The following is a 12037-nucleotide window of genomic DNA, read 5'->3' as shown; positions in this document are numbered from 1 at the left end:
AGAGAGACAGAAATAGAGACAGAGACAGAGAGAGTGACAGACAGAGACAGAGACACACAGAGAGGAACAGAGGCAGAGAAACAGAGACTGGCATAGGTTTTTGACACCTCATGGGTTTTTGAAACCTCAAATCCCACCCCTAACAGTGACACTTCCCCTAACCAGGCCACACTTCCTAATCCTTCTAATCTTTTCAAAGACTTTCCACACCCAGGTGACTAATGATTAACTATTCAAATATATGAGTCTATGGTGGGGGGGGGCAGTCATTGTTTTTTCAAGGCAGGGTTTCTCCAAGAAGTGTTGGCTGGGCTGGAACTCACAGAGATCCACCAGCCTCTGCCTCAGGAGTGCTAGGAAGATGCATGGTAATTCTATATTTGTTACAGAGAGGGCTTAACTCTTTAGTGAACTAACTCATTTCCATCCTCACAGCTTTAGGGAAGGATGCTCTTACCATCTCAGTTTTACAGATGAGGAAACTGAGGCACAGAGTCACATTCTGTGCCCAAGTTTCTGCAGTTTGTAATTCTGATCATAAATCAGATATTACAGAACTCTCGTTTAACCTGACCCTCACCTCACGGGGAACCCAAAAAGACAGCTATGCAGACCTGCACTTACTGAAGCCATTAGCATCTGAGAAGGTCTTGAAAGTCCTGGGGTTTCTTTATCATTGAAAAGCTCAGTGCAAGCCTGGGCACTGGTGGCACATGCCTTTAATCCCAGCATTTGGGAGGCAGAGGCAGGTGGATTTCTGAGTGCGAGGCCAGCCTGGTCTATACTTAGTTCCAGGACAGCCAGGGCTACACAGAGAAACCCTGTCTTGGAAAACCAAAAAAAAAAAAGAAAAGAAAAAAAGAAAAAAAGAAAAGAAAAGAAAAAGAAAAAGAAAAGCTCTGTGCAGTTCCTTGGCTCTTGGCCTAATAATCATAATAATTGACTAGGCCAAGAGAAAGAAGCACTGTGCTTCTGTTAGCACCGGTCAACCTCGGTGCCAGTGGCAGACTCAGAACAACCTTCTGGAAGTGGGGTCCCTGCTACCTAACGCCCAAAGGATTCTACAGGCAGCACGAACAGTGCATTCCAAATGAGAATGTCTACGGATTACAGATGAGCATGTGCTAATGGAGGCCAATCTCCACAGCCTGCCTGGTCTCCAAGGCGATAAGAACATTATTAAAGTCCGCCACGTAATTCATCAAGGCCTCCTGCTGGCTTGGGGAAAGGCTGACCTCCCTAGGTAGTGAGTTCCAGAATGGCCAACAGGAAACAAACCTGCAGAAATGATATCTGTTTTAATTACCTGGACTCTGAGAAGATAAAATAATCTTTCTGTTGCTCTGTGTCTGGACGTATACTAACAGTAAACACGGCTTTGCTCCATAAAGACAGGAAAGCAGGAAAGCTTTCTCCCCTGTTTATCCCAGCACACGTCTGAGTGTCCATGCAGCACCTCAAGTAACTGGAAGGCACAGGTAAAGAAAATATTGGGTGTGCCTGCCACAGGTTTCTCAGGATGCGGATGTGACTGACTAAATGGCCTGTCAATCACCCAGCACTCAAGCTGCAGAGCCAAAGGCTTTTCTCTCAACTTTCTTCCTTATCCTGAAGCAGTGTGGGGAAACCCTACTATGTAATCTCCTGAGTTTGAATCTACACACTTTGACTCTGAGGCTGTGGCTCGATGTTTTTATTTTCAGAGAAGGTCAGAGGACTGCTGTGAGCATTAAGTGAGGGATCTGGAAAGCACAGAGCTTATGAATGTTTAAACACCCTCTTCAGAACACTAGCACTAGGAGGAGGTGGAGGCAGGCCTGGCTGCTATGCTGTGTGCCATCGTTAAGATGCAGGCAAGCTATGGCTTCCACAAGCCCATTTGCCTCATCCTAAAGGGGTGACACAGATAAAGGGATGACATGTGGGCAGCCTCAGACCCACTGCACTGCAAGCACCCGCTTAGCTGCTGCGACTGCTGCCATGTGTGTCTTACGGATCCACAGTCTACTGGGAAAGACTCCAGGATTGAGGCCTCACACTCCTGACATTCTGATTCTTGTTTACACTAGAAAATGCATGCGCGTAAAATAGAATAGAGCAGCTCTGATACACGCTTCCAAGCAACCCCACCTGAGATTCATTCACTCACTCACTCATTCATTCATCCTAGACTCCTTTATGGAGAACCTATGACAAATACTGTTTGTGTTAGCAACCAGGCCTGTGTTAGCAACCAGGCATCTCTGCCATCTGCCCTCAGGGGCCCAGTGACAGCAGACGTCATCGCTAGCTGCCAAGATGTGACATATTCCCACTGTCACTATGAGACGCATGCCCCCCCCCCCAGTGCTATGCTACATCCCCTTATAAAAGGCCAGTCCCTCCTCTCCCCACTCCTTCTTCCCTCCACCCTTGCCCAGAGGCAGCCTCCGTGTACTCCCTCCCCAATAAACCTCCCATGTGAGATCTGTCACATGGTGTGACTTTATGGTAGCCCTTGCTTAAATCATAACAGTTTGCCTTTAAAAGTTCATAGACTTTCCAGTAAACTTGTAAGTAGAACATGACTGTACCACATATTGTAATAAATTCAAGACAGTCTACTGAATGATCAGAGTCCAAAACATCTCCTAGCATTAAAGATCTGAATACATTAATCTCAGCTTCTGTCTAAGAATTTTTAAATTCCACCTACTTTTCCTTTCATAATGTTCCTCTCCCTTCCTTTGAGTCATCCACACAATAAAAGAGACACTAAGCCCATCTTTAGCCGATGTTTATTGAGCATCTACTATGGGTTAAGGCCTGTGCAGGTTGCTGAGTACATGCAAATGGCAGCACACAGAGACTCCCCTGTAAAGAGCTCTGAGACTGCCTGGGAAGGCTAAGAACCAGGCATCACAGAACTGGGTGGTCACTGCTGTGACAGGGACACCTGCCTGTGATGCCAGGGGGACTGAGACATGGAATTGGGAGTGGCTAGAAGGAAGAATACAAGAAACCCTGGGAAGTCCCCGTTGGTAGCCAGATATGAAGGACAAGCGGGCAAGAGTCAGGAAAAGAGAATAGTGCACTCCAGACGGAGTAAACAACGCTCACAAAGGCAGGCCCGGTGACGAGACAGGGACCGACAGTGCTGAGAAACTGAAAGAAGACCAGGATGGCTAGCCTGTGTATGAAACAAGTGAAAGGCAGTGGTTCAGGTTAGACTAGGCCAGGTGGGCAGGGCTCAGATAGTACCTGCTTGGACAGTGCTCCCAGAGTCTAGGAGGTAAGGATGGTAAACCAGGATAACCTTGTGGTATATGGAGGCAAGGAGTCCAGTGCCAAGGTCCAGGCATACACAGAGAGGGGCTCCATTATGGAGGCAGCCCTGAGGTTACTCTCCGGCATGAAGGCTGCAGCTGACCTGTTTCTCACTTCTGGTCAGGAGAGGGAAAGAGCAAGATGTGAGTGCATCTAGATGCCTCACAGGGGACACAAGCGAAGGAATTCAAAAGCATGAGGCAGGACACACACTCTCCAAGTATTCCTTGTGGGAGCTTCAGTGGGGTTTATCTCGGTCCCCACAAACTGGCAAGGAAAGCATAAGAAGGATGTGAGCTCTAACCTGCTCCCCTCCCCAACCTCCGGTCCAGATACCACTTTCCACAGAGAAGCCCCACTAGAATCAAAAGAAGTATCAGTCCCAGCTTCTTGTCACCAACTAAGAGGGCCCTCTGAAGGGGAGGGACAACTGTCACAGACTTATCAAGGGAAAGGCAGTGCTTGAGAAGAGGGCTGGGCCAGGCAGCAGAGAGGGTGCCCCTCCCACCAGGTTCTATAGAAGACTCTCTAGCAAAGCTCCCACCTCCCACTGACAAGAGGAACATATGGCTGCTCAGGGGATACAACCGGTGAGCCAGGAATTTCATAACTTGGACTCGATCCTGCTGAGTAAAGGGATTACACAGGCATATTCTTGGATGCCCATCAGTATTATTTATAACAGAGGAAGTCTATGCTTACATAAATTCCTAAGGGGAAAAAAAATGGGCTGAGTGAATTTAGTGCCTTCATTTGACGATGTAGTTATTTAAAAAAAAGAAAGAAAGAAACATGGTTTCAAAGAATATTGTGAGATACAGTGATGTACTCTCAAATAGTAAGTGAAAAGTCCCAAACCTAAATTAAGGCGTGTCATGATCCCAATCTTTAAAACTGGATGTGTTTATGGGCCAGCAAGATGCCTCAGCAGGTAAAGGCCTTTGCTTATCAAGCCTTATGACTAGGGCTCAAACCCAAGACTCACAGGGTTGAAGAAGAGGACTGACTCCTGTAAGTTGTCCTTTGACCTCCATACACATTCCACAACACGTGTGTGTACACATACACACATACAAATAAGTAAACAGGAATTTTTTAAAAATCCCATGTGCTTACAGAAACTTAAAGGGCTAGCTTAAATATAGACACAGAGCACTTGGGAACACATGGGCATAGTAAGTGCGTGGACATAGAAGGCAGCAACAAGCATCAAACCCGATGGTGACAAGCTTGCAAATACTCTACTGCTCAAACAATATTTCCTCAGTTGTACTATTGCCATTTTGGGCTTCACATTCACGGGATTCTACTCTGTATGTCTGAGCAATGCAAGCATTATAAAGGTCATCTCTGATGACAGGAAGGCAACATGTAGAAACACAGCTGCCGCTTTGAGGTAGGTCTGCCAAGTGTTCTACTCTTTCTAGTCCCTAGTCTCCTACAGTGGTCTACCGTTCTTAGCACATTGTTACTGGGGGCTACCTTTCTGTCCAGCCCAGGGCTCATTGTCTCAGACTGAGCTGCATCCCTGTGTGGGGGGACAGCTGGCTTTCCTGCCATGGCCTTCACAGGACATCAAGGACTCACCGAGCTCCCCACTCAGGCATCTCTCAGCCATCAGGATTTAAACCAGCAAACTGCCGTGGGAGAAGCTATCTCTCCACCAGCAACCCACTCATATCCTCTGACGTGAGAGGAGATTTGGAGGCGGCTGCCAGGAGCCTTCTCCAGTCTGCAAACTGTTCTCAAAAATATACACTGCCTTTATTTTTCGTTTCTGAAATAGTTTCTGTTCTATCCTCTCCGGAAGCTGGAGGCTCAATGATGGATCAGTTCAAGTGGTGAGGGAAAAATAGACCCCAATTATTTTGTCAACTCTGGAGACATTCCAGTCCCAAAGAGATAACAGTTCTTTGTAGGCAGGTCATCTTCCTTGGGCTTCAAGACCTCCTAGTGTCCCCTATAAAAGGAGTTCTCAATGAAGGGGCTTTGGCAGGGTCTACAAATGCCTCTGAATCACGTGTGATTTAAGATCTTGCCTTATAGCTCAGGCTAGCTTCAAACTCAAATTTCTCCTGCTCATTTCTCCTAAACGCTGGGACTGATTGCATATGTGTGTCACCATGCTTGGCAGCTGCTTATTAACCAATGGGCAAATTCACCTATCCAAACAATTTCTTGCTTTTTACATCACAAATGGTTCTTTAAAGGGAGTACTCCTTAGGGTTCTCTCTCTCTCTCTCTCTCTCTCTCTCTCTCTCTCTCTCTCTCTCTCTCTCTCTCTCTTTCTCTTTCTCTCTCTCTCTCCCTCCCTCTCTTTTTGTCCCTCTTCCTCTTTCCCTCCCCCTCTCCCACACCTCTCATTCTAAAGTACCAAAAGCAGGCTGTGTAGTCAGCATAATGCTGACTGAACAGGAACCTGACTACCGACCCAAAAAGATGCCCATCTTATCTAGCAATTTCTTGTTCAAAGCACACATCCTGTGGCTGTCTCATCACTTAGGAAGTGGAATCTAAACTGAGAAGTACCTATCTCACTACACCCTCACACCCAGCACCAGGAGCCACTAATTGAAACCTACCTTTTCCCCACACACACTTTCCACTTATACAGAGCAATAGGCACAAAACAACTCTTTAGCTGGTTCTACAAGCACCTCAGTCCCTGCTATGGAGGCAAGGGAGATTGTTTGAGTCTTTGGGTTATTGGCCAGTTTGGGGCAAAATTATGAAATAGCAACAACAGAACCACCACCTCTTCAGGATTGTTGCTGTAAGGACTCTCCTGGGACATTGCCACTTAAAAGCACAAAGACATAGTCCCTTTAAACCTAAACCAATCAGCTGATAAAAACCACTTCCTTATCAGAATAGCTAATTCACTGGGCTCAGATCTTTAGATATGGTTGTATTTATGGTGAACCATCTTCTCAGGGGTGGCTTCACCCACTACTTCATTCAGTTTGGTTCATCTCCTCTGAGTGCACACAGGACACCAGGTTTGAAGTGAAAAACTCCTTCCTGGCCATGCCTGGTTCTTCCATACTTCCTGTCAGCTCTGTGACTCTAAGGGTTTGTGAAACTTGCAACAGAGCAATTCATGGACGCCCTTACAACAGCTTCCAGGTCTCTAACTTGCACAATTATTATAATATGGCAACAAATGGGGGAAACCCAGCCTAGGTTCTAGAGATCTGCTTGCCAAGACTCAGACAAAAACCCAAGCAAATCAGAAGTAGGCCCAACCATAGCTAACCCCCTAAGATAGCCCTATTAGTGAAATGGGGTAGTTTATTTTCTACAAAATCTCATTACTATGACAAAGCATGATACATGAGTTAGCAAGATAAGAAGAAACATCTGTAATTACACAGGGGGAAAAATAATTATCTAGAAATTATTCATTACCTGAGACCTAGCTGGCCTGAATAAGGACACAAGGCCATTGATGCCCATCAAGACAAAAACGAAATCAAACTTCAAACTGCCAGTAATCTTTTCTGATCAGGTCAGAAGTTCTCAGGTAAAAAACACTTAGAGACGGACATCCCTGAAAAACAAACACCAGCTTGCCCCTGAGGAAACTCTAGGCTGAGGCAGCATCCTAGAAATGCCTGGACAAAAGTCTTGCTCTGCCCCTCAGGTGGATAGTTCATCTGCATGATGGCTGAAGAGTCTGTAGATTGGGCTGGAGAGATGGCTCAGTGGTTAGGAGCACTGACTGCTCTTCCAGAGGTCCTAAGTTCAATTCTCAGCATCTATATAATGGCTAAAAAAATTATCTGTAATGGGATCTAATTCCTTCATCCAGTATGTGTGAAGACAGAACACTCATATAAAATAAATAAACATTTTTAAAGTAAACAAACAAACAAAAAACCTCTGCAGATCCTAAAAGTTGTAAAAGTTGTAAAGGTAAAGTTCCATAAAAGTACCGAAACACACAATAAATCTTACTGCTGATGTGAGAAGTTTCATGCTTCCTGTCAATAAGACGATATCCAATGAATAAAGAGAACCCCAGAAGAACATCTTTCTATTTTGTTACCATGGCAACCTGGTAAACTTGCTCAACTCCGTCAATCTGATTGTCTAAAAGACTAGGATAGATAAACACCATATGGTGAAATAAAGACACTCAAGTACATGATTAGCAGCTAGCTCACTCCACCAAGGCTGTTGGATCAGTAAATTTGACAATAATTAAAAATAGCTAAAAGAGCATTGTTCATATTGGGCAAATAAATGGCATTAAATGAGAATAAGAATTTATATTCAAGGAGTTTCCAGTTTTCACAATGGCTTTAGAAGACCCGCTGTCTAGCCAAATGAAGACACCAAGCCTTCACACATCCTAGAGTACTTTTCACAGTCTCTGTAGGAAACGTCACAATGCTACATGGATGTACCTTGCATGAAAAGTAGATCTCAAATAACATCTAAGAAGAAGAGATGGGAGGACAAGAAGAACCAGGGAGGCCTGAGGTCTCACTCTAGCCCTCACCGGGAAGCTTCTCAGTTGCATCAGTCGTAGGACCAGAGTCCACACACAGCCAGTTGGTAAAATGAAACAACTAGGAAATCCAAGGGGGCTCCCTACCTGTGCCATCAGCAGCCCTTAGCCACCAACTCACTGAGCCTCTTCTGCAAGCTTGTGCTTTTGCGCATAGACACAATGTAACTAAGGTTTGCTGGGTGCTTTTGAAACATCAGGTGTCATGTTTGGTATTCTCATTTTCGCTGTTACATTTCACTCACCTAGTCAGGTGGAGTTTTTTCAGCCTTTTTTCCAGATGAGGAATCACTCCACATGAATGCTAAGTACAGAATCTTGACTAAGATCTGTTGAACCCAGACCCACTCACCTACTACAAGAATCTTCTTCCAGCCTTTGGGCCATTCAGCTACTGGAATCAGGCCAGGCCACGGACTCCACCCACCTCCCAAAGGAAAAACACCTGATCTATCTTCTTGAACCGGTGTCTCTAAATGCATACTGGGATTAACCTAGATGCTACCCAGATGCCTACATTTATAATTCATTTTGAGAGAAAACACATAGGCAATAAATACATTGGCTTGAAGTTCAAGTTGGCTATACAACTTTCTCCAGTAAAATGAAGAAGTGATTAAAAACAAAAAATTCCTGTCAGTTACATCTCCACAGTTGGACGTCCACTTAAAGCAGGAATCGTGGTAACAGATGACATTCATACTAAAAGCGGTGCTGTGGTGTGCCAGGGGCCAAGTGGGAGGTGCAAAGAACTGAACTTACACTTATGTCAAGACTGCACAGGCTGACGGCATCTTCATCCTGGGCACTCTGCTTCCGTTTCCGCTGCAAGACAGAAGAAAAGACAAATTCAAATGTAAACAAGATTGCGGCTTTGACTAAGGAAGAACACAGACAGATAACTCAAGGAGTTCTTAACACTTCCGCATGTCAGCCAAAAGCTTCAGCCATCAATGCAAGGAGGTAGGTCCGAGAACCATGGGGAATTATTAAGCTCTGTGGTGAGGTGATTGGTTTGCATGGTTATTCTTATTTATGCTACCACAATCTACCAATCTCTGTGTGTGTGTGTGTGTGTGTATGTGTGTGTGTGTGTGTGTGTCCTTCCCCACTCCATTATTCTACTACAGATACCTCGAATGAATCTATATAATGATGGCCATATCAGCTTACTAAGTTAGATGCTGAAATATATTTTCTCATTTATAAAGCAGAAAAGATATTTATCTATAAACTACAAGAAAGCACATCCAAGTTATGTTCAATTATCTTCTGCATCCTCAGTTCTGCCTGAGACAAGTGTTTCTTGGGTTTTCAAATCTGTACAGATGCTGCCAGAAGACCAGAGCTGCCGCTGTGAAGTTAAAGGACTGTCTGGAGACATTTGGAGTCTGTCACCCCCAGAGAAGCCCACCTCTTCTTTCATTCAGAACTCTGATCTGAACAAAGGCAGGCAGAGGACAGTGACCCAAACTGCCCACGATCACTTGAAGGAATGCTTGTCCAACGGGTATCTGCTATGTGCCAAGCTCCGTGTTTACTTCTAGGAAGGTACAGGTCAGCAACTGCCACAGTTAAAGAATGCATATCTTTGTAAGACAGAGACAGTAGATATGATTTGCACACCTTGGTCCGTGGGTTAGAAAGTCACTTCACTTCTCTGGATGACTCTTCCTTAACTCCAAGGTTGGGGTGGCAGGGCAGTGGTGACATCAGCCCCAAAGAGAGGAAAATAAACCAAAATATCTTTGGTTTTCCTGGTATTGGGTGTCAAACCCAGTGCTGGAACCTAGAACCTAGAACCCAGCCTCTAACCCTCAGCCACCAGTCCCTGTGAGAGCCGCTCTGTCAGACATTTTCCCAGGCTTCAAGAGTCAAGCATGGTGATTAGACGTCCTTTGATGACCTTTTCAATGATACTAGAGCCAGTAACTCATACTAAGAATGATCTTTAAAAACCCACATGGCAGCTGAGTGTGATGCACACACTTTTAATCCCAGCACTTGGGAGGCAGAGATAGGAGGATCTCTATGAGTTCCAAGTCAACCTTATCTACATAATGGGTTCCAAGACAGCCAGGGTTACACAGTGAGATTCTGTCTCAAAACACATAAACAGAAAGAAAATTAAAAAACAGAAGAAAGCCACAGCACATATGGGGGGCAGGAAAGACAGCTAAGTACTTAAGAGTACTGGCTGGTTCAAGTCTTAGCACCCATGTGTCAGTCTCAGAGGATCTAACACCTCTGGCCTTGGATGCACCAGGTACACACGTGCTATTCAGACATATATGCAGGCACGCATAAAGTAAACCCACACAAGTTACAAGATAAAAGCCACACGGATTATGAGAAATGGGTTTCTTGTTAATTCTCATTGCACAGGGTGATGGCTAGTCAACTGCTGGCAACAAACAAGTCAGAAGGGCTTTTTGGCTTTGTATATTTTTATAGATAGGGTCTCACTATGTGTCCCTGGCTGGCCTAAATGTAATTTGCTATGTAGACCAGGTTATCTCTGGCTCCTAAGTGTTGGGGTTGCAAGCAAGTACCACCACACCCAACTAAGAAGTCCTAAGCTTGAACTCTAAGCCAGAAGCAAAAAAACTTCCCAAACCATCATTTATTCAGCCATTGCTCAGCCCCTTTATGATCACCAACCACTTCTGTACCAACAGCTGCTCTGGGTCCTGGAAACTGGCACAGGCAAGGCACACTTCCTGACTAGTAATTGGGAATAAAAAAAGAAAGAAGAGATATTTCACATTGTGATCTCTACTATGAACGAGTCAGGCAAGGCAGAGATGAGATACCGGCTAACTTTTCTCTCTGGTGTTTGACCTTGTGAACACTCACATGTGTGCACATGTGTGTGGAGGTCAGAGGCCAACGTCATGCATCTTCTTTAACCCATGTTCAACCTTAAAATCTTAATGTTTTTAATTATGTTGAGTGGGGGAGTATATGGATGTGAGTACAGGTTCCACGGAGGCCAGAGACATTGGACCTCTCTGGAGCTGCAGTTATAGATTGTGAGACATCCAACATGAGCCCTGGGACCTGAGCTTGGGTCCTCTGCAAGAGCAGTACTGGATCACAACCACTGAACACCTCTGCAGCAGAGCCTCCTACTGTTTGCTTCTTTGTTTCTCATATGATCCTGGAGCTTGCTGACTAGCTAGTCTGGCAAGCCAGCACGCCCTAGGAACCCTTATGTCTCTACAACCCAGAGCTGGGATTATAGGCGTATGCTGCTATACCTAGCCTTTTATGTGGGTGCTGAGGATAGGACTCAGGTCTCAATGCTTGCGTAGAGGACTCCATGCTAAGCAGTCCCCATCTCTCAGGCCATCCTGCACTCAAACCCGGGATCACAGTCGTGACCTGAGAAAAAACACACAGTACTGCAGTGGCTGAGGAATGAGAGACACCTTGCTGACTGTGTTCTTCCTTTGTGACTGTTTGGAGACACTGTGCATACTACGCTCTTTTCTATGATCCTCTCGAGTCTTAAGCACTGTCACTGTTGCTTTGGGGCGACATAGATCTTACTTCTATCAATCATAAGCCACGGATAAGTTAGCCTGAGAGTGTTTGGGCAGGATGGTTGTTGTGTGTACTGCATATTTACATATTTGCTCTGATGGATTTCCAGCCAATCTGAGAAGCCAAGTCCCCGCTCTGTTATTTCTGTCAAGTTAACTGGTTGGAAGGCACCATCCACTTCCCTTGCAACTATGAGAAAGCCACTGTGTAGGTCCAGTAACTGTGGTAGTCTGAGTCCAAATTCAGCATGTGATTTTATGGGCTCTTCCCCAGCAGCCTGTGCTGAGCAGGCTGGTGAATAATTTCTGCATTCGTGGCTCAAGGGACAAAGCAAAGGGAACGAATAAGGGAGGCCTGTGTTCTTAAGGTGACACTCCTTGCCTTCTGCTAACCACCTGGCCCAAACCAATCAAAACCTCCGAGCCGAGGTTACTGAAAGTTGGAATCTTCAACCTCAAATTTCTTACTGTTCAGATTAAAAGAGCGTATTTTTTCTTACTAGTGGGGGCACTGTTTTTCCTTAAAATATACAGATGTGTAAAGGAAATCACAGTAGGGCAGACCTTGGCCCAGGGGGTGAGGGTGGGGCAATTAATGAGCCACATGCCTCCTGCAAGAAAGAGGCTCTAATGTGCTCAACTATAGTGACCTCTGAGCCATAGCGCTTGTCCA

At 45.3% G+C, this 12037-nt stretch overlaps 1 protein-coding gene across 7 annotated transcripts in view; it reads right to left on the bottom strand.

The window, feature by feature from the left end:
* Arhgef3 (Rho guanine nucleotide exchange factor 3) overlaps positions 1 to 12037 on the bottom strand; it is a 301945-nt gene that overhangs the window by 136577 nt on the left and 153331 nt on the right. For all 7 annotated transcript variants that reach the window (XM_031362585.1, XM_031362587.1, XM_031362586.1 and 4 more), the window contains one exon: positions 8582 to 8644. In XM_031362585.1, the coding sequence (XP_031218445.1) occupies positions 8582 to 8644 (63 nt within the window). The remainder of the gene's footprint in view (positions 1 to 8581; positions 8645 to 12037) is intronic.

The sequence above is a fragment of the Mastomys coucha genome, unplaced genomic scaffold (genome assembly GCF_008632895.1).
Source record: "Mastomys coucha isolate ucsf_1 unplaced genomic scaffold, UCSF_Mcou_1 pScaffold9, whole genome shotgun sequence".
In the NCBI taxonomy this organism is placed as follows: domain Eukaryota; kingdom Metazoa; phylum Chordata; class Mammalia; order Rodentia; family Muridae; genus Mastomys; species Mastomys coucha.
This window is presented reverse-complemented; position numbering and strand designations above follow the sequence as displayed.